This window comes from Amblyomma americanum, chromosome 1 (assembly GCF_052857255.1).
Source record: "Amblyomma americanum isolate KBUSLIRL-KWMA chromosome 1, ASM5285725v1, whole genome shotgun sequence".
Lineage (NCBI taxonomy): Eukaryota > Metazoa > Arthropoda > Arachnida > Ixodida > Ixodidae > Amblyomma > Amblyomma americanum.
The window spans coordinates 100012565-100036023 of NC_135497.1; the positions used below are offsets into that span (position 1 = coordinate 100012565).

A 23459-nucleotide genomic window follows, 5' to 3' on the forward strand; every position below is an offset into this window, starting at 1 on the left:
CTGCGCCTACCTTCTCTAATAGCCCAAAGCCGGCAGGTTTGCAGAAGAATTTCATTGTTGACGGAATTTCAGCTGCTTGCATGCAAGCTGTTAATCTCCAATCTTGGAGTCACCTCTAGTTTCTTCGGCTTCCAGTTTGGGTTGCACACTGATCACACATGTCTGCCGCTACACTTCCCGCATTTCAGTCGGCGGTGGCAGTCTTTCAAGTGATGTCCTCTCAAGGTATATCGGAAGCAGCGGTTGTCCCCTTTAAGTCTTTGCAATTTTTCTTCCCTGTTTATTTTACTGTCGCAGTCTGCAGCGTTGTGAGTAAGTGAGCCGCAGAAAAAGCACTGTTCCCTTACTTGGGAAGTTGCGTGCAGTACCGCAGACGTCGGCGGGAGAGACAACGATTTCTTTTCGCTTTCCTGTCTGACTTGCTTGTAGTCTCTATTGCTGCCAATACTGCTCTTTTCCCAGCTTTCAACTTCGACTGTAAAAAAAGTTAGAAGTTGTTCCAGCTCACCGTCTGAAGGGATCGTGACAGATGTAGCCTCACCGTTCTGAGTGTCGCTAGGTGAACGCGGCCACTCCGGAGTGTTGGCCAGCCGTTTATAATAGCCAACGACGATGTCAGCAGGTAGGGCTTTCAAAAGAATGTCTATCATCATGGCAGAATAAGTGGTCGAGCTCACCTTCAACCCATTCAGTCCGGGCACATGGCATTGAACGTGATCCACGAGTTTCGCAGGCCTCGCACGTCGTCCGATGATGTTACGGACAGTAGCGATCTCAGATGGGCAAGGTGCTCCTGGATAATCTGTTGGGTGTCGCCAAAGCACTTGGATAGAATGTTTATGGCATCGTCGTAGCACTCCCCTGTCGCCTGTAATCCGGCTATCGATGGTGCTGCCGCTCCACTCAGAAGGCTTCTTAAGTAATGAAACTTTTCTCCCTTTGTGAGGTTTCCGTTCTCATCAACTGCTTCTTTAAACTGCTCCCAAAAGCCGCGCCACTGTCGAAGCTCACCGTTGAAGGTCTGCAGCTGGAGGGTGGGCAGCTTGACTGCACTGCGGTGAACAGCTTCGCCGCCGCCATGTTGGCTTCCTCATTGTGGCTCTGCCGGCTGTGTAGCCAATAGGCGAGGAGCTCTCAGCAGTTCAGCTTCTTTCGCCTTCAGCTGTCCAAGCATGCTGCGTCCTCGTACCGCATGACCGTCTCAAACTCAGAAGCGAAGTCTTCATCAGCAATGGAATCTTCCAATTCGGCGTTCAGCTTAAGCAACTCGTCGTTGTTGGCTCCAAGTCTTTCGATTAGGGAGCACAATGTTCCGATGTCTGTCGTTCCCAAAGCTGCCTTGGCCTCGTTGATCAGCTTGTTATTGGCAGTTTGCTGTCGACGCGCTGTTCTCTTTTCTTTCGATCTCTGCATGACTGCGCAGAACACGAACCGTGGCGTCACTCACTTTCTCCGTTACCGTCGCAGCCTGGTTCCAGCTTTCAGAAGATCTCCAAGTCCTGGAGATTGCAGTTCCCGGGTTTCGGCACCATGTTGCGAGAAATTCGTGTGGGAGAGTCGAATCGTGAGACGGTGAATTTTCAGGAAACAGTGACAACTCGTAGACGCATTCTTTAACAAACAGACAAGGAAAACTATTGACTTTACGGATACACAAAGAGTGGTCAGACGGAACACCCGGCACAAACGTCTCCCTTCTTTGCCGTCTAAGAAGCCACTGTCTTGCCGAGAGTCCGAGAGGCACCGGCCGGTTTCAGCTGCACCCGGCCTTTCGCTGCCCAACTCACCTCCTGGGCACCGTTGTCGAAACCTGATCCCGGGCCAGACACCGGCGATCCAAAAACTGGGAGTGTCCCAGCACTGCTCCGGTCCCCAATGGCACCCCGTCGCGCACACGTGCGTAGGAAACACACACACACACACAAAAACTCAAAGTAGGGCACACGGGCGACGAGAAACACAGGCAGTAGTAAACGATGGCGTTCGTGAAAGACGCACTCACCCTTCCCCAAAAAAAAGACAGAATACACAACACCCTCCTCCCATTGGCTACAGTTGGCGCGATGCTTCTCTGAAGTTACCTGAGCTTCATCCGATTGGCTGCAGCTTGCGCGATGCTGCTCCGAACTGACCCGAGCTCGGGATAGTATGAGCACAAGACAAGATTCTTGCTAGTGGTTGGTACATGTGGAATAGTGCTTTCGCACTGAAAGCGTGAGGGAGGGACAATGGCTGTCATTGACTGAAATATGACAGTGAGGTAATATTAATGTTGATAAAGATCCAAGTGTACTTTAGTTTTACAAACTGAACACAGACACTCAAGTAGTTGCACTCTGTTTTACAATACACACTGATTATTTAATAAATAATTAAAGAATTTAGTAGCTGAAGACATGCACGACGCTCTCTTCTGGTACAGCAGATTGACTAAACATTTACAGTTGTGTGGCCAGCTTTATTCTGGTGTTCGGTTATAAAGCTCATTACACTTTCGGGTACAGGCCGGTAGACTATGTTTCATTCCTTTTCGTGTGTCTCAACATAGTATTGTGTTGGATTATGAATAATGTTCCCTTTCAGTACAAATTTAGCCTCACAAAAGGACTATAGACACCAAAGTTTTTGATTGCACTTTTTCTTCTTTCAAGTCATGCTTTAGACATTAGAATACATAGATCACCACCTGGTACTCACCTGTGACTGCTAAATTTATAACTGAATTTCTTCTTGGCACTGTTTAAGTTTCAGTTTCATCAACCAAATGGTGGGTGTGACAAGTAGGACACATGAGACACGAAAAGAACGGCAATTTAACGGCTGATATGTTGCTTGTTGTCATTCCAGCTCTTGAAGCAAGCTGGCTTAAGTGTTTTAGTGAATTGAAACTATGTATCACCATTTATATTACAGGTTTCTTTTTCGTGCCTCATGCTACCTAAGTGTGAACCACATGTCTCAGCTATCGTTCGGTTGATTAAAGTGAAATAGCATGAAAGAAGAAATTCGGATACAAATTATTTAGTGCTCATAGGTGAATACCACATGGTGGCATAAGTATTCTAATGTTTAATGCATCTTTTGAAAGGAGAAAACGTGGAACTAACGCTAGGTGTCTATAGTTCTCAAAGTCATAATGGGAACAAAACCCAACACTGATAGTGTGTGGACAGTTTAACCTCATTGAAGAAATTTTGGGTGCCTTGTACAGTGCTTTTAAATGTAGTAACTCTGATAACTTCCCTGAAAATGTCCCTTTCTTCAAGAAGCTACTCATAACAACCTGGCTAATATACATATTTTTTTTCCATTCAGACATTGGCATGGATTCCAGTGTTGTGCCCCTTGGAGATTCTGGTTATTCTCTGGTTCAAACTATTGATTACTTCTATCCATCTGTTGAAGACCCCTACATAGCTGTAAGTGTTCAACATTGTAAAAAAATGCTTACCTGCATTTAGTAACCTGATGGCAGATTGTATTCTCAAACCTCAACATCACAGTGCTCTGCTGTCACTTTGGTCGACTCTACAAAAAATACTAAGTGTTATTCTTTTGCAGAAAGTTATGTGTCTGTAGGTTTAATAACAGGCAATAAAACTAAACAAAGCAGTATTAAATATATATTCTTGTAGTCGTAGGAGTATCGCCAAACTTTTTCTATAATCAGAGTTTCTAAAGTGCTAATTTTGTTAACTTATTGGCTAGTCTGGATAACAGGTCACTTACTGAGCAGTCTTATTGGGCTCAAAACCACACTATAAATATACTTTCTATAAACGTGTAAATAAATCTAATTGTAACAATGATGTGTCAATGCAGTAACGGCGTTTGTTACCTTACGTCGGCGGTTGTTCTAGAGCCAGCCAGCAGCGCGCGCTCAGCGATAGCACTGCCGCTACTGCGCTGACACATCTTCGTTGTTACACAGTAATAAATCAAATTGGTGACAGGCCTCATGTTGGTGTCCTGTGCTGGCACCATGTGTACAGGATGTATTCTTATTCATTGTTTTTGTTTGTTGCAGGGCAAGACAGCATGTGCCAATGTGCTGTCTGGTCTTTATGCACTTGGCGTGACCCGCTGCGATAACATGCTGATGGTAATGGCTGCCAGCACCAAGCTTACTGAAAAGCCTCTTCTCATCAAGGGAATCAAGGTAGGATCGGCCCCTACTGCAGTAAAACCTAAGATGCTTGCATCAATGTTTTGAGGTGTGTGTAGGCCATGGCTGCCTATCAGAGCTAATGTGAGTGTGAGGGCACTAGTTGTGTGAGCTCTCAAAATTTGAATGCAGTCTCAGATTTCTTTTTCAAGTTCGTGCGCTTAGCATGGTGAAGAGATAACTTGAGAGAAGATCTACAAGAGATGTCCATGTCAGAGAGCAGCTGTTCAAGTGTTTCAGCTTTTAGATCTTTTCACTGCCTGAGTTTATGCCCCAGTACTGAAGTCATAAGCATGGTGCAACTAGCTTGAATGGCATTTGTTTCTCCACAGGACTTGGCTGAACAAGCAGGCACAAGGGTCACAGGAGGGCAGACTGCTCAATCCTTGGCCTATAATTGCTGGCGTGGCATCATCAGTCTGCAGATAGTTTGAAATCATCTCGTGAGTGCAGTAATCCTTTCCCTTTTTTCATTCTGCAATGAATTAAGTTTTCCGTGCTGTATTTGTCTGTGTTAGCATTTATGAAATGCAAAATGTGAGCATTTGAGGCTGTGTCTGTTGGGCACTATGTGTGATGAATTTTTCCAGCATGAGCATGGTTTACAAAGTTCAGATAAACCTTACTTAATACCCAAAGAATCACCACACTGATGATGTAGTTTGCCCGTGGAAATACCTGACTGTACAGCCAAAGCTCATAATTTGAATTTCTGGATAATTCGAACTGTATGACTGGGTCTGGCCATGCTCCACTGGTGTCTATGTGAAACATAGCCCATTAATTTGTTAATTTGAACATGAATGGTTTGTGCCACCAATAATTCGAACAACATGCCGCCGCGCCTGGGGGGCGGGGGACGCGGTGAACCAAGAAACATCCCCACTAGGCTTGACCACCTCTTCGGAGAAGTGGGCAGGGTTAAAATGGCCTGAGAGGCTGGGTAAACGAGGGAGGGGTTTCTCTCTCTGTGCTAGCGGTGGCAACTAACTGCATGCCCTCCGAGCCGGCTTGCTTGTATGTGTTGATCTCGAAGGCTTCAGTAGCTTCCTGTGTTGGGTTTTGCTGTTGAGAAGTCGATCACATGACCAGCGACGAGATGCTTACAGCGAATCAGACATGTCGCAGCATCTTCAGCACTCCAAATCCGAAACCACGCAGTCATGCACGAAACTACGACGTGTGCGAAATGAATGATTTGGAGCTTGGCTGATGTTTGCTGCGTGTCTTTGTCTCGGCTTTTCAGTGCCCTTTTCATGTGATTGGTTGCGGCCGGAGCAGTCAATCTACACGGTGTACCGCATTTAGAATTGTCTTCAGTCTGCAGTAATTACTGTGCCAAAATGCTTGAAGAGAAGGTTTGATTTTGATTTTTGATTTATTTGTTTCTTTCTGATGCAGAAAGAGGAGCAAGAGCAAAGGGCGAAATGCCTGACGATGGCTCTTGCCCCGCATACAGTTTGGCACAAATGTTAAACATAGCTTTAAAAAAAAGTTTCACACCAAATGTTCTGGGGGAAATAAGAAGGGAAAAAAAGGTAAATAAATCATGTAACGAAAAATAACAGTATACAGCAAACAATAATTCTTACATGCCGACACAAAGTACTTGGTACAAAGATTGCAAATATATAACAAAATTCTGAACATGGTTGTTGCAAGCTTTGGAACAACAAGAATTGCAACATCATAATAACAAAACAACAGCAAGATACAAATGAAAATGCACTCCTAAAAAAATAGCAATTAGGGACAGAAACATGGCAGACTATGTGAGTTCTAAGTTATTTTCCAGCAGCAGAGCTCTAAGCCTGTTTTTGGAGACATTAGCACTCAGATCTGTTAATCCTTGTGTATTTTATTTAGAAGGTTAGCTGTTTGATATTCAATATGTTGTCGTCCATAATTCGTTCTTATTTTTGGCAGCCGTAAGGTTTCCCTATAGAGTGGGTATGCTGGAGCTGCATTGGATTTTTGTACACTGTAAAGCTTCGCTTTTTTTATGTACTGAAGCAATTTGAAATAATAAATTTGATTGGCTTTTAGCATTTTGTATTTCAGGAAAAGCGGCCTTGTCCGCAGTAGTTCCGGTGGGCCGTGATATTGCTCAAATATTCTTAACACTTTTTTTTGCAGGGTAATTAATCTTTTGTAACTGTGACTTGTAGTGGTACCCCAGACTAAAGCACAGTAGGAAAGCTTGGAGTAAAAGAGTGAGTAAGAAAGTACAGTTCGTAACCATTGAGGGATGAGTGGACAAAGCTTAAAGAGGCAGCCAATTGTTTTACTTAGGTCAGCTATGAGGCTGTTAACATGAGAATTCCACGATAAGCTTTCTTCATACCACACGCCTAAAAATTCTTGAGCCTTGACTTGAGCGATTTCTTTGCCATCAAACAGAATTTCTATGGGAGATTTCCTAGGCTTGTTTAGCGGTGCAAACAATATGTATTTCGCTTTCTCAATGTTCAAGCATAATTTATTTGTGTTTAACCAAGTAGACAGGTGGAACAAATAGTTATTGACAGCATGTTCAATATCCAGGAGTGGATGGCTAGAGAAAAATACATTTGTGTCATCTGCATACATGATTAGTTTCGGGGTATTAGGAATAGAGCATAAATCATTTACGTATGTTATGAACAGCAAAGGCCCAAGAATAGATCCCTGTGGAACACCTTTTTTAACTGGCAGAACTGGAGATGAAATTTATTAAAACTGACAAATTGATAGTGGTTTGACGGATAGCTTTTTATTAATTCTAGTGGTATTCCGCGGATCCCATACCTATTCAGTTTAACTAGGAGGACATCATGACACACAGAATCAAATGCTTTACGCAGATCTAGAAATAGTCCAAGCGTATATTGTTTTTGTTCAAAATTTGTTATCTCATTTTTTATGTTAAGCAGGGCTGGTTCTGTAGATTTGTTTTTTGAAATCCGTACTGCATATTACTGATTACATGATATTTATTGAAAAAGTTTTGTAACCTGACATTGATGGCACGTTCAAAAAGCTTGGACAGGATCGGCAGGACTGAAATTGGTCGGTAGTTAGTCAAAGCAGAGCTGTTCCTACCCTTAAAAATCGGATGTATGCGTGCTATCTTTAAGCGGTCTGGAAACTCGAACATACAATTCATGATATGAGCCAAAGGAATAGATATTAAATCAGCTACATATTTTATCGGTCCACATGAAATGTCATCATAGCCAGCAGCTGTATTATTTTTTAACGTATTAATTATTCGTTTCACTTCGGAAGGTGTCACGGGAGTGAACATGATCGAATTTGCAAAGTCAGCACAACTAGTAACAGAGTTATTTTTTTGTTTTGTGTTAAGGTTGGCGCAAATGGAGCAAGAAACAAAGTAGTTATTCATGGCGATTGCAGCGGCACAGCCAGGCAAGACGCCCTTCGGCGTTGTAATATACAAGTCTACACACGGTTTCTCTTGATTGGTTTGGCTTCTAACTTCATTCCATATTTTTCGGGGATTGCTTCTTATTTTTGAAAATAGCTGCTCATAATACTGAGTTTTCACTTGTTTTACCAGCGAGTTCACCATATTTCTATACTTCTTGTATTCAGTAAACTCTGTCGGGTCACGACATTTAACAAAGGCGTGGTACATCTTGTTCTTTCTATTTATCATCTTCAATATAGCTTTGCTGATCTATGGTTTTCTTATTTTTTTACTGTGCCGCTTCTGCGTCTTTACTGGAAAAGACTGATCGTAGCACAACATAAGTTTATCGAAAAACACATCATACGACTTGTTCGGGTCTTTTTCACTTAGAACAGGTTGCCAGTCAGTGGTACTGATAAGAGAGCGAAAGATTTCCAGAGCGCGTTCGTTTATAATGCGTGACTCTTTAATTTCTCTTTCTTTATTTTTAAAATTCGCAAGTGGAATGGAACAAAAGGTTGGTAGGTGGTCGCTTATATCTATTGATAATAATCCAGAAATACTGCCGGGGCGGATGCATATTACTGATACAGATATCTAGTAGCGTGGCAGATTCTGCCGTGAGTTGGGTCGCTTTTGTAGTAAGGTTCACACATGCAGTGGAATTTATCAGTTCGTTCAGTTGCCTCGCCGGTGGGTTGTGAGAAAGCATGTCGATATTCACGTCACCCATGACTGCAAAGGGAAGCCCTGAACTACTGAGGTAATGAAGAAGAGCTTCAATGTGTTCAAAAAAGTGTAACTTGTTCCCTGCTGGTGGCCTATAGACCTCCTGCATGTTTGTAAACAAACGAGGTGGCGCTGCAGTCGCTATCGAGCTCGTGGTAGGCAAAAGGTCGGGGAATGGCGTCGCGGATAGGTGTTGAGCACGGGTTTTCAAGGCTTGTAGGCGCGTTTCCAGTTTCTGCAAATCATAGCAATGGTCGATGCTTCCAACTTAGTAATTTGTTGAAGTACACGAGCTCGCGTTGGCCACGTGCGGCCTATAAAGAGAAATAGTTTGCCACTGTATTGTATATATGGTTAGTAGTAAACATGTAGAAAGCGTTCCTGCCGTTTATTTATGCGCTAGGCATTGAATGAAACAAGTTTTGACACTCTGCACTAGCCGGAATGATTTTACTTCGGGACAGTAGTGAGGGGAAGTGCTGGCCTTGTTTCGTCGGAGCAGACGTGCGCTCATCGTCTGCTGACATACGTATGTGTCGCGCTGTGCGAAAAGTGGGGACAGCGTCGTGTCCCCGATCTCCTGTCTCGCTTAGCGCTGTTTTTAGCCGCATGACCACGCACCAGCCAGGCCGACTTGTCCTCTTGTTAAGCTGGCTGATTTGGTGAAAATTTTTGATTTCTAGAAATGGAGGAAAAACGCTAAGGCGCCCGTGTGCTGTGCGATGTCAGTGCACGTTAAAGATCCCCAGGTGGTCTAAATTATTCCGGAGACCTCCACTACGGCACCTCTTCTTCCTTTCTTCTTTCACTCCCTCCTTTATCCCATCCCTTACGGTGCGGTTCAGGTGTCCAACGATATATGAGACAGATACTGCGCCATTTCCTTTCCACAAAAACCAATTATTAACCAATTATTATTAGAATTATTTTCTTTCCTAGCCCTGAAGTCTAGTTTCGTGACGAAAAGTTATAGCAAAATATTGAGTAAAAATTTATAAATTACGCTTTTTAGAAGTGTGGTCATCAAAAATTGTGAGGTAATTTCTTTGTTTTCAGTGCCGCATTTCTTTGTCCAAAGCGAAAGCGAAGATGCCATAAACGAGGGAATAAACTTTAAGGTTCGTTTTGTGACCTCTCACATTTTCTGCGACTGGATCATTCACCTTCGTAATTCGCATGAAAATCAAATTATTCCATTTGTCACAAACTATTCCTGAGACGTTGAGGAGCGTAATAAATCGATTTTTTTCCCTACACGTGTAGTACTGTGTTAGTTTTTTCTTGTTAGAAACGTTTTCATGTAACTATGCATGCTTAAGTACCGATCATATAGAAAAAGAACTAATCGCGTCATCGTACAGAACAGGGCTTTATGTACATGCTGGCATAAAAAAACCGCACTATCTACTCAATTATTTGAGACCTTGGGGGACTTGACTATAAATAAAAGGAATTACTGAAACTAGCATAGGAATTTCATATTTGCACCAAGTTTAGTTACATATCGCATGCATGAATAACGAAAACACTTTTCATTGCCGCGTCCCCTCTCAATCTCGCCACGTGTCTGTTAGTAGCACACCTGCGGCTGCTTCTTTCCAAACAAGCTTCGCGATCATGTACTACCTCATGAAACATGACACATGCATGATGCAATGAAAAAGCATATTTTATTTTATTTTTATTTTTTTTATTTTTTAAACAAGCATATGGCGTTTAGCACACTTAAGGTACGCTATTCTAAGCACACCAACGCGACCGCGCAAGATTGACACAAATTACCAGACTTCTTTCTACTCGAATGAAATAATTACGTCGTCATATCAAGAAATAGTTTCAAGTAAATATTAAATGTCAAAACGGGCCATTAAAACATGGTGTGCTATTAACAAAAAAACGCATTCCTTGGGGGCGAGTGAACCTGTCGGCGCCCCGCGCACTCCGGCTCAAGGTGATAAGTACGTGTGCAGCTGCATATGTCTTTTTTTTCCTTGAGCAATTATCAGCCTACTATCCTGAAGCTCAGGTGAATGAATGCAGTAACTTGCATGCTATTAAGTGCATTGAATGGCAGTGCCTATCGACTCCCAGACTTCGCGCTTTACTACCGTGGCCCAATGCCTGTTAGCCAGTTTCCGAATGCGGCATTTATGCGCGAGAAACCTATCGAGGCTAATTTAATATTTTTTATGCTACTACGCGGATCCAGCAGTGACGCAGCTGGTCAATACATGCTGCTTCTGCAGTGCACAGGCTTGAAGCGGCCGCCGGTAGCTGCGGCAGCTGCGGTAGGCACGGGCAAGCGGAACCTGTTTTGCCTACCATGCGAAAGTCGCTGCTAACATCAGCGCCACCGCATCTTCGTGACGTCGCGGGGTGAAGGAGGCCCATAGACTACTACAATCACAGCTGCATCTAACCGCATTGTGAGGCATTCCACATCATTTGTGACCATTGAAAACTGCGATATGACGTCATGTTTTTGTGACTGCAGCACGTATACGGTCATACCACCTCCCTTATTTTTCGAACGAACTAAGCCATTATACCTGTATTGTTCAAATTGTGGTGGAGACTCGCCCACTGAAAGCCAGGTTTCCGAGAAAAGTATAACATCAATTGAAAATGCAAAGGATGACAACAGATCATGCAGTCTATCTTGCTTATTGCAAATACTGCGTGCATTTATATGCAGTACTGTCAGGCGATTTTGCGGGCTGCCTAGGAATGAATTAAGAGTCAAAATTATGGTATTCGCAGTTTATATCTGTGTCCATCTTGAATGCGTGCCATGCAGAAATATAGGACAGTTTGTCTACTCTTCGTTGGCTGTCATCTTCTCGAGATCATCCATGCAAGTCATCCTAACTACCGAAGAGCCCTCGTCTTTTCGCGCGAAAACCTTGCATCCAGCGGTCCAGACAAACTTCCATGGCACCTCCTTCTTCCTCTTAATCGCCGCACCAAGCAACTGTTTACCATACCTTGTCAGATGCTCATTTACATAGACAGTAGAGGAGGTTTCAAACCCAAGCTTTTTTGCATCCATCCTGACTTTCTTGGCCTTGTTAAGTATTGCGTTCCTCTTAGTTCTGCGGACAAGCCGAACCACAATGTTTGATCCATCATGGCGTGCAGTGGGTACACGATGGCATATGTCAATGTCCTGTTCTGTAATTTCCTCTCCAACAATGACACTAATTTTTTGCACAATAGATAACGGTTCACCATCGAGTGGAATGCCTTTGATCTCAAGGTTGTTGGAGCGCTGATACTGCTTGAGCTCATCAAGCCTGCGTGTGAGTTTATCATTTTCTGCTTTCTGATCACAGTTCTCTTTCAGTACTTGCTGAATTCCATCTTTAAGTTCTGTCATTCCTTGTAGGCTATCTTTTATAGCTCTCAATTCAGCTCTTAGCTCATGCTGCAGTTCTTCGATTGCTTTTGCAGTATCGCGGTCGTCTTTTCTCATTTTACAGCGTTTTTTCTCTTTTTTTTAAGTACACCACATTCAACACATCAGTCAATATAGTTTGGCAGCAGCGCACAATTTCCACATAATAGGCGGGCACTGAAGTTAACAAAAATACCTCACCTGCAAAAGGCAGATAAGATACGTGATGTGGTCCCGATGGTACGCTGCTGCCAAACTGCGGAGAGGCGTTGGCCTTGCCGTCCTTTTATAGCTCCGTAGCCGAGGCTTGCAGCCCTCTGCCGGGATCACCCTGGTGTCGACAACTGGCGTTGCTGAAGCAGCAATTCCTTCCGAGATTTCTTTCCGCTCCTTTTCAGGCTGCAAAAGGCAGATAAGATACGTGATGTGGTCCCAATAGTACGCTGCTGCCAAACTGCGGAGAGGCGTTGGCCTTGCCGTCCTTTTATAGCTCCGTAGTCGAGGCTTGCAGCCCTCTGCCGGGATCACCCTGTTGTCGACAACTGGCGTTGCTGAAGCGGCACTTCCTGCGTGAACCAGACGTGAAGTTGATGCCAGTGCATTATCGCAACAGGATATCGCCAAAAAGCGCACTCATTGGTTTGGCAGTGTGCGCCTCGAGCCAGGAATGGCTGCAAAATCGGACAATATACGTGTGGCCGTCCGGGTTACCTTTGCTTGTCGACTTCAATGCTTACGCAATCTCGCGACTCGCAAGTGTGAATTTGCAAGTCACAGAGGTTGCACTATAGGGTTTGGTCGAAAAGCGCCAGACACGAGACGGTGGTCCTTGTGACTATGCTCAGTGGTGGTTGTATGCCTTTTGCAACTTCAGTGGGGCCCTCCGCTGTGGTATTTTTGGACGCGCTGAATGCTACTCGCCTCTTCAGTTTTGAAGGTGAAGAAAAGGCCTTCAGATAAAAGGTAAGAGGTGCTGAAGGAATTCTTTAGGACAATGAAATGGCTAATCTCACTACCCAACTGCTTCCCAAATGCTTATTCTGTTCACTTTTGTTTTTTCGAACGTCAGTCAATTTGAACTGTCGTCGTCCCCGTCGACTTCGTATTAACGAGCTTTCACTGTACTGCATAATTCACTTTTGCACAAGTTCAAATCATGTCTTATTGGAATTGTCATTATGTCAAGTGCTATCCCACACCCACCAACGATGTTCTTATAGCATTTTTCACTCCACTAAGTCAACGCTGATACTTTTTGCAAGTAGAGTACTTATAGCAAAGGCCCAGCAGGTCTGTCGCATAGACAGTGAAATTTTGAAAATGGCAATATAATGTAAACAAAAAAGAATTGCAACAAGAACCCTTGAACATATGCCTTCCTCCAGAGCAAAGAATGACAGCAATAGTAATGCCATGCCTGTCTCAACGTTATCCTTGGAGAATGTTAGCTACAGAAGTAGTCACTCCGTCATTAAAAGCAAGTTGTTTCAGAACAACAGAGAAAGCCCTAGACAAAAACTGGAATGTTCATCAGCCTGGCCATTTAATCGAATTGCTAAATGTTATGCTCCCTTTACAGGCCAGACAATGCACAGCCTGGAGATGTGCTGGTGCTGACCAAGCCCCTTGGCACCCAGGTAGCAGTGAACGCTCACCAGTGGCTGGAGAAGCTGGAGCGCCGTGCTCAGCTGGACAAGGCTGGTATCAGTGAAGAAGATGTACGCAGGGTCTACGTCCGTGCAATGGACTGCATGGCACGTCTCAATCTCAATGGTTGGTGCAGATTTGTTCGTGTCTGCAGTTGTCTTTTAGTTGCTTATTTGCTTATGTGCTTATTTATGGCAGTCTTTGCAATGCCTTCCTGGGGTATTGTAGAGGTGAAACATGTACAGTCACAGAAAGAGAGTGCACGGATATTAAAGTGCATACAAACTGTGAGCAATGCTTTAAGGAGGTGACAACAAAATAGTTGATAATTGAAGTACAGCAGTGGTCAGGGCAACAATAATAAACTCATGTCCCATGATGAAGAGAGCTTCCACTACAGTAATCGTAACATAAATAATGAGATGGGATATGGTATAGCATTGAAAACGAAAAGTGCAGGTCATTAGTGCAAACAAATAAAAAGAAGCTCCAAGAATTTGATAACGCACTTAAGGAGATGTTGCTGCACATGGTAGATTCTGCAAAATATTCGAGAGCAAAGGACACCATAACATGTAAATGCACCAAGAAATTGGGATGTTCATTTGGAGAAAAAGAAGGGATGGGCAAGCAGGGAGAAGGATTAAAAAGGCAGAAGTAAGGAAGGGAAGATGTAAAAAGGTGAACGCACGAAGAGTGATGATGCTGTCGCAGCTAGACAAGAGTTGGGAGAAAAGGAAAGTCGTCTTGTTGAAATATTGGTTAGGGGACTGAGGATTCCCCTCACCACCAGTTGTTTGTTTTCTGTTGTGATGCATCCAATCCTTGTGGCTGTCTCTTTACTACCACGGCCGTTCACTCCAGTGTGATGCCAATGAATAAGGGAAAGAAAAATGAAAATCATTAAAGTCGTGTCTTTGGATAGTACAAACAAGGATACAGGTTAGATTAGATTGGAAAACACTATCCTTGAGAAGGTGGTGGGGTTCGGAAGTGCTGTATTTTGTCCGTCTGGTTTTTGCTTCCTTGTTTATTGCATGAAAATATCTTAGCTTGTTAGCAGCCCATGGGAAGGGCGACAGTGATAACCTGGCGACCAACATTAAAGACTGCAGTAATTTAGTTACTACCACCTCACAGGGTATGTTGGTTGTATCTATGCAGTCTCACATTTTGCAAATGCAAGTATGTGTGTTCCACTTACTAGTACTTCACTGTCTGCATGCAAGAAGGCTACCACAAAATTGCAGACTTTTGACGAGGAAAAGTTTTCGTTTTGATCAAAGCAGGTCTTTATCAGACCAGCTACATTTTTTTCCTTTTATATCATGAAATGAGAGGCATTGTATGACTATTCATCAGTTGTGTATTTTGTGACCAAGTGGGCATTGACTTTCACTTCACTCTTGTCTGTGCAGAAACTGTGTCAAAACAAATTTTTTTGCCTTTGTTGTTCCTGGAGCTCGGCTGATGCACAAGCATGGCTGCCACGGTGCCACAGACGTGACAGGCTTCAGTCTGCTCGGCCATGCCCAGAACTTGGTGCAGGTGCAGCAGCGCTCAGTGGGGTTTGTGATCCACACGCTGCCCATCATAGCCAAGGTTCCTGCCCTGCTGCCCGCCACGGGCACCTCCTTCAAACTAATGCACGGCCATTCGGCCGAGACGTCTGGTGAGCCACTGACTGACAACCAGTGAAATTTTTTTTTCTCTATTGTATTCTCTTCTCATGTCTTTGACAGCTTTTTTAAAATAGATACAACACAACTTTTCAAGCTTTCACCATCAGGAAGTGCTAAAATGCATGCAGAATTTAGAGTTACATGATAAAGATGGTGTTCCTGTCTGAAAATCTCCTGTTGTTCCTTGGAAGGATATGTTGTTGTCTCCTTTTAGGTGAAACTCTTTTCTGATTTTTTTTATGTAATTCAGATGCTCTACTCTGAGTAGTACCAGGACAAAAGAAAACAAAATTGACAGGACGATCATGAAACCTGATGCGCGAACACTGTAATAGCAGTTGGATTTTCGCTCAGTGATTACATTGATGCTTTTGCTTTAATGAATGCTTTTACTTAAAGCCGAGTGCAACAGAATTTTTCTAAAGGGTGTCTAGGTTGGCAGCCCCCTAGCTAATGGGGCATGGTGGGTCTGTGAACGGTTGGGTATGCTTCCGGGGGCAGCTGGCTTTTCCACTGTCTCTTTGAATTTGATTTTACTGTTGCTCTTTTTGCTCTGCTGCTGCATGGGCTTCTGGTGTGTGGAGGCAGGCAACGGGTTGGTGATGGATGCGTGGTTCTTGTGGAGGGTGGAGTAGGGAGGTCTTTGGCACTTCTCGAGGCTTCACATAGAGAAAATTTCTTGTTTTCACATAGATAACGCTGCCCTTAGCACTATTGTAGCAAAAATTTTTTTTTTACTTGGCAATGCAAACTTCCTGGGAATGCCAATAAATGGCAACAGCGTCATAGCGTGTGTCCTTTCCACAGGCTCTTTGATAAATCAGAGCATAGCGATGGTTTCATCGCGCGACTCAGTATCTTGGATCACCCACCGGTCACCCAAGATGCAATGAACGTGTTAAAGCATCATTTTGGGTGTTTTCTCAAATTCTCTTTGCAATATATTAGCATATGGAATTTATTTATTTATTTTATTTATTTATTTCAATACCTTTAAGGCCTCTGCGGGGCATTAGAGAAGGAGTGGAGTGCATGAAATATATATATATAATTATAGCACAGGAATTGCAGCAATTTAGCGGCAATACAGGAATTGCGGTAAAACAGCGGCAATTTCATTTCAAGCTTATTTCATAGGTTGCAGTGACAGCTTATACTGTTGAAATTTATAGCGTTAGTGAGTTGCAAGTTTCCATTTTCCCTTTCTCAGGCGGACTGCTGATGTGCCTTCCAAAGGAGAATGCCGAAGCATATTGCAAAGAAATTGAGCAGCAGGAGGGAGACCCAGCGTGGATCATAGAAGACGTTGAAGGGGAGTGGGTAGCAAGGCTGATGGACTCTCCACGCATGCTCGAAGTGCCTTCAGCCGACAAGGAGTCCAAGCTGTGGTAACACAGGCTTGGGAATAGGGGACAGGGAAAGAATTGGTTGTGAGGAAGGTTTCCAGCCTTGCAAGGAGTTTTGAAGGAGTGAGCTATGAAGCTTTTACGGATGGGGTACCTTATGGCTGTCATATGCAACTACGATTGCCACATACACGAGTGGCGACAGCTTTGCTCTTATGCTGCATACCACTGACATGAACATGAGCTAAATGGGCCCCAAAGAAACATTTTGTGTTGTGTTAGTGATATTTTATGCACTTTATGAGCACACCAATATTTTTGTTAGTCATTAAACATAGTCTTCTACAAACGTTCGTTATGTAAAATATTTGCCCCTTATATCATATAGTGGTGTTGATCGTTTGTTCAGTTAAGAGACTGGCTGTTCCCTGAAGAGACCTTTATGAATCTGCACTGACTAAATATTACGGTGGTGTTGAGGATGGATTGTCTCCCGTGGGCATCACCCACAGCCTGTCATTGCTTAAGCCTGTTCAGCCATTCGCCATGCATTGGGAATAAAAATATTTTGCAAAAAATCTGGCTATTGTCTGTGCTGAGAGTGTGCATGGGCACACTGAAGCTTTATCCATCAGAGTCATTATAAAGAGCAGACATTACTTAGCACCATTAGGGACAGGTTGCTCCATCCAATTCTTTTATGTTGTGAAACGATTTTTGAATTGAATTTTTGTGAAGACCTTATTTGCTCGTTTTGTCACAAATCATATAAACAGCACATTGCAAGAAATTGCTCCCGCGAATAATGTGGCTAAAAGGAGCACTAAGGAGCTTGTCACTTATCCTTTCCAAAATTTATTCCTCAGGACTTTACCTTATTTTGTGAAATATCAAGCTTGAGAAAAATGACTAGTTTACAGTATCTCATTTCGGAACATGAACATTGTGCTTGGTTCAGTGTCTACTTTGGGCACTGCACGTGTCAACAGCGCATATAGCGCTCCTGCACATTCTTGTGTGGTGGACGTAAATGTTAAGCGATGGAGCATGCTGTAACAAGACAGATGCAAACCAACCTGCGCATGATGCTGCCATCAGTGAGAGTAACAATGGGAACTTCGGTTGCAAGTGTATTAAACGCTGTTGAAGGTTCCATATCTGATCATGGGTTTTGGTTGCTGTAGCATTTGGCGTTGTCTTTAGCGCCGTCTTGTTGTGACTGCGGGCTCCAAGTGATTGTGACGAAACTAGCGCGAGGCGCCAGCTACTTGCAAGGAGTGCTCGCGTGATCGTGGGTGAAGCCCATGGCTTTTTCTCTTTAACGGCTAGCGCTTTAAAACGTTTTGGACGCGGCGTAGCCTTCCTTCCGTTTGGCATGTGGCGTGCTCCAGCAATGTGCTTCCAAGACTCTTCTATGCCTGCTGCTTGTACTTTGACGCAGGTGTCGCAGGGCATGGCTATCAGGAAACCTCTTTCTTCCTTCTTTTCACTCCCTCCTTTATCCCTTCCCTTAAGGCGTGGTTCAGGTGTCTGCCAATATGTGAGACCTATACTGCGCCATTTCTTTTCCCCCAAAACCTAATTTCAATTTCATTTTCATAGCAGTTACAGGTGTTCCCCGGCTAAGCTCTAGGATGAGGGATGAAAAGAAATTTTTTTTTGTTTTTTGAAAGTATAGGGTATGCATCTCGGTGAACACCTCAACACTGCCGTGGGGGGAAAAGAAGTAAAGAGTGAAAGAAGGAAAAGAGAGTTGCCGCAGCAGAGGCTTCCTGATAAATCAGATCTGGCGGCGTGCTTTAATGTGCACTATAAATTGCCACTTGTAATACGGGACATGAGCACTTGAGTGCAGTGGGGTTGCGTGGGGGCTCAAGGACCAGTGTGTCCTCTCAATTTTTTGTAGCGGAAGCTACACTAGGCTACCAGTCGAGCATTTCGTATTACACGCGATGGCCGGTTATGCGCATGCGCCGATACCATGTTACATGGGAGAGGCCAGTTGTGCGCATGCGCCGTTACCATGGCAACCGGGGAGGAGGAGTGGGTTGCTTCATCGCCGCCGTCGCCGCTCTCCCTCCTTTATTCCTTCCCTTATGACGCGGTTCAGGACAACGTACCATCGGCAAGAACCGTATGCCTTGCTAAGTGTAACAAAATTTTCTTTTCTACAAATTATTACATTTTAACTTAATTTTTTTTAATCTCGCTCATTATTATTATTATTATTATTAATTTATTTATTTCGAAATCAAAACTTTTGTCCTTTCTCTGTTCATGAGGTAGAATCCACCGGCGTTGCGTTCCCGCGTGCTTTTCGTTTTTAATAACTGAGTACAGGCGAACAGCCACCCGATTCTTGGCCGATCCCCCAGTGTGGGTATGTGCCATCCTTTGATAGGCTAACAACAATGACATAAAGTCACATGACATCATAATCATCATCATCATTTTCATACACACGTCAAGGCGGATTGCACACGTAGAACGGCTGCTGCCAGAACGCTCACGTGTCACGGCAGTTGGCGGATTGCGGCCACTAGGCCTATCGCTTGTTCTCTGGATGGTCCTGTGCTCAAACTTTCCTGGCTGTGCTAAGGCCCTGTCATGACTGGCGCCCGACCAGCGCCGGGTGGCCAGCCTTGCGTTATTTTGCTCCTAAAGAAGCTTGAGTTCAACGAGGGATCTGTTTTGCCTAAGGTGAGTAATTTTTGCTCCGCGACAGCGGCGCCCTTTATCGCGAATGCCTATTTAGTCTTGCGTGGAAGACTGCTCGCGCCAGCTGCAATGACCGCACAGTTTTCTTTACAATATGCCACCAGAGCACGTGAGTCCAGTAGGACTTCGAGATGCATTGCAGCGTCCCGACAGCGTTCGTCGCCTGTTAAACGCGAAGCACGTTTGTGGCTCCCGTTTCCCACTTACGTGCAGCGTTCCGAGCATGTCGCTCTGCCTCGGCTGCATCTACGACCCTTCCACAACGAGTCTTATGTGCCACTTCGCCTGTGGTAGCTCTATCATTACTGCTGCGGTTGGTACTGCACAGGAACGCAGAACGCTGCGTCGTCCAGTCACAGCAGGTTATCTTGGGACGCGTTTGTACCCGCCGCGGTGGCTCAGTGGTTAGGGCGCTTGGCTATTGATCCCGATGCCGGGTTCGAACCCGACCACGGGGTCTGCGTTTTTATGGAGGAAAAACGCTAAGGCGCCCGTGTGCTGTGCGATGTCAGTGCACGTTATAGATCCCAGCTGGTCGAAATTATTCCGGAGCCCACCAGCTACGGCACCTCTTCTTTCACTCCCTCCTTTATCCCTTTTCTTACGGCGCGGTTCAGGTGTCCAACGATATATGAGAAAGATACTGCGCCATTTCCTTTCCCCTAAAAACCAATTATTATTATGGGATGCGTTTGTCGTTGTTTGTATATAGCGCCGTATGTGGTATCGTTTGTTGCCCCAAGTGATTAGGACCAAGCTAGCGCGAGTCGCCTGCTATGGGCAAGGAGTGGTCTCGTGATCGTGGGTTAAGTCCCTGTCTCTTCGGTTTAAAAGCTAGAGCTTTAAAAGGTACTAGACGCGGCGCGGCCTCCCTTCCGTTTACCCTGCGGTGTGATCCAGCAACGTGCTCCCGAACGAGCTATCCAAGAGATTTTCTTCGATGCCGCTGCGTGTACTTTGATGCTGGTGCAGCTGCGCACGTGATATCAAAACCCACCTGCTGCTGTGGGTTATTGGTTATGAAGAAAACTATTGAACCTTACGCCCCTAATCCGGGGCAGGGATAGTGCAGTGACATCGCCTTAGCGTTTCGCCTCCATCGAAACGCGGCCACCGTGGTCGGGTTCGGCGGCCGCGTTTCGATGGAGGCTAAACACTTAGGCGCCCGTGTGCTGTGCAGTGTCAATGCACGTTGAAGATCCCCAGCGGGTCGAAATTATACCGCAGACCTACACTACTGCACCTCTTCCTTTCACTCTCTCCTTTAACTCTTCCTTTAGTGCGCAGTTAAGGTTTCCGCCGGTATGTGAGACATACACTGCGCCATTTCCTTTCCCCAAAAGCAATTCTCATTTTCATAGTAGTTACAGTGCTGCGCTGCTGAGCTTTAGGACGCGGGATGGAAAGAAAAATTTTTTTGGGGGGAGAGGAAAGGTATGGTAAATCTCTGACATCTCGGTGAACACCTCAACCCTGCCGTGGGGAAAGAGAGAAAGTAGAGAGTGAAACAAGGAAGAGAGAGAGAGGTGCCGTAGCAGAGGGCTCCTGATAATTCAGACCTCGCGGGGTACTTTAACGTGCACTATAAATTGCCACTTGTAATACCGACATCGGCAATATATATATATATATATATATATATATATATATATATATATATATATATATATATATATATATATATATATATATATATATATATATATATATACAATGGCAAAACGTATATACGGAGAACAACCTATGCTTGCAGTGTTCAGAACGTGTGCCAGTCAGGCATCGATAAAGGAGTGAGTGAAGCAAGAAACGGAGAAAGAGGTAGCGTAGTGGGGGGCTCCGCCAGCAAGCTCGGCAAGCCGTGGCAGAAAGTTACTGCGCACTTTCCTCAGAAGACGCAGCCGCGCGCACATGTGCGCATTTGAATGCCGCATTAATGAGGTGCTGGTAGTCCACGACGGATATTGCGAAAGGTGTGTGCTGTGGGGTGCTCGTAGATTCGCCATGCCGGCAGGAGTGAATATTCTCCATTCCGACGGGAAAGTAGAAATTAAGTATCGTGATATCGAGCTGAACAAGAACACACCGTTAGCGGTGGTGTTGACAATGGCTGTGCAGCGAGAGCGTTGAGGCGAGTGGCGAGGACTGAACTTCTTCGATCGAGACGCCGGCGCCGTTGGTCGACCGCGCGGCCATATCTATTGGAAGAGAGTGTCGAAATAATTCGTATGGGGAGGGGCATTCGGCTTCCGCTGAAACACGTAAGCATAGCACTCAATTTTTTTTATTGGCATGTACATTAAAGAAGATATGGTGCGCTTGTTAACTTCTTCGGCTGCTTCTTTTCGCCAAAGGTAACAAACGCACTGAATTGTCGACATGCTGTGGCTCGGCCGCTGATGACAATAGCAATTCATTCATGAATGCACTACCACGCTACACCTTTAACGTCTGCTGTTCCACTCATGCAACGCTACTCGTAGAAATCAGTTTTACCTCAAATGCGAGGGCATGCATAACGTTTACTTAAAAATTAAGATCAGAACTATTAATGAGCACTTTCCTCTAGCAACGACTTGGAAGACGACGACGAAGCTAGAGTATAGCAAGAGGCTCGTGTCCGCGTGGCTTATGGCGAAGGACCACGGCATATAACCTCGTAGAACGGCAAACGCCTGCTGCCAAGAAGAACGCTCGCACGTTGTGTCACGGCAGCTCTCAGATTCCGGCAGCTAGGCCTATATGGCTTGTTCTCTGGATGGTCCGGTGCTCAAACCTTCCTGGCTGTGCTAAGGCTCTACCTATCACGACCGGCGCCGGACCAGCCCCCGGTAGCCAGCCTTGCGTTTTAGATTCATTAACCGGGACTGTGTGGCCATCTGGGAGTTCGGAAGTTGTTGAGGCTGGGCGCTAGCATCCTTTTGTCGCTTAGTCACTGGGGTGACTCTATTGCCGCTGCTCACCATACGCCACCTATAGCTTCGCCTAGACCGAGCGCGCCCTATTTAAAACAAAAGCTTTACTGGCCTAGCAGGAGCGTGCTAACTCGGATGCGAGAAACGTGACGTCACCACCACGTGACGCCACGAGACGTGGAATCGCTGCCATAGCAGCCCATCGCGTGACATCGCCGAGACGTGGAATCGCTGCCATAGCAGCCCATCGCGTGACATCGCCGAGCCGTCACTGCGCCGGGGCTCCGCAGCCGCGGAGCGGCTTTTGCCTGACCACGTGATCTAGCCGAGCGTCAGCTGAAAAAAAATTACCCACGGCGTAACTTCTGCTGAACCTAGTTAGAGAGCGAAAGCTTTGGTGTATCGGGCTATTGTAGACGCGGCTTGGTGTCTGTAAGGATGAGTGCGTTCCGCACACTGGTTAGTCACCGCGCCCACCCTGCCACTCTGCCAGGTGGCAGTTATTGGTTGACCGCGGGAGGTTGGTCAGCCAATGAACGCTGCGGCTTATTGCTGCAGTGCCGCGTGTCTGCCACAACGTTGTCAGCGCTAATGATTGCAGTCCACATCTCTCTTTCTCTCTAACCACCGCTGTGTACCTCAAAGTGGGATTGAGGCGTCCACTGAACCAGGGAGCCAGCTATTCGCCTCTCCTTTCCTCAAAATCAATGTAGACTTCGATGTCAGAGACAATGCTAATGAACAGCTTTGTATATCCTGGATTAGCAGAACAAATCCTCAGCCAAATTTTTTGTGCCACAAAGGGTGGGAACAAATGCGATTCTGAGCCTTCATGAATCCGTGCCCTTTTGAAACTATAGCAATGGAAGCAGCGCCAGGCAGGAGAGGTAGTCGAACCGCAAGGCTTGTTACAATTTAGCGGCGCCCTGCTCGAGGACAAGATCTCCGGTTCGTTGCTCGGGCTCATGCCAATGCAGACGAAAGTGGGAAAATGCTCTCTGGCTATGATTTCGGCGCTCACTGACTATGCGCTACGTAGCTGTTGTTCCGAACCACTCCATTGCGATGAAGAGCCGTAATCAACTAAGTCCTTGCGATTCTCAATGCGCTCATCCTCCATCGGAAGGACGGTGCTGGCCCGTAATAGACCAAGGCCCCTTGACGTACGTAGTTCTGGCCTGCAAGCTTGTCATTCATCCGAAGCTCTCCGCTGCGGTGTCGGGCCGTTGTCGACCCTGGTCACCCATTGGCGACTGGGGCTGCTCGTGTTTTCAATTCATTCCAAGCATACCGATGCGATGTCGGGGTGTTATTAGTTGGATTGGTGCCCCATGTGTTCGTTAATTATTCACCTGAAGCACTTCGCTGCGGTGCAGGCCCGTAATCGACCTAGGCTTAATGGTGCCCTATACGGTTATCTTTCATCCAAAGCACTCGATCCGCTAAGGTACCGG

At 45.3% G+C, this 23459-nt stretch overlaps 2 protein-coding genes across 16 annotated transcripts in view; both read left to right on the plus strand.

Moving 5' to 3' along the window:
• The window catches only part of LOC144113346 (uncharacterized), a 69616-nt gene that overhangs the window by 17296 nt on the left and 28861 nt on the right, over positions 1-23459 (plus strand). For 12 of the 15 annotated variants that reach the window (XM_077646376.1, XM_077646380.1, XM_077646381.1 and 9 more), the window contains 3 exons: positions 3316-3419; positions 4028-4159; positions 4498-4608. The gene's annotated coding sequence lies outside the window, so the exon portion shown is untranslated. Of the gene's footprint in view, positions 1-3315; positions 3420-4027; positions 4160-4497; positions 4609-11522; positions 11606-16422; positions 19076-23459 lie in introns of those variants that run through there. The other 3 variants (XM_077646369.1, XM_077646371.1, XM_077646383.1) reach the window with 2 other exon arrangements.
• Positions 1531-16421, plus strand: LOC144112802 (inactive selenide, water dikinase-like protein). Its single transcript, XM_077645619.1, has 6 exons — positions 1531-1572; positions 4028-4159; positions 12575-12591; positions 13280-13473; positions 14810-15019; positions 16240-16421. Exons 1-6 carry the CDS (start codon positions 1531-1533, stop codon positions 16419-16421), a joined length of 777 nt encoding a protein of 258 aa, XP_077501745.1.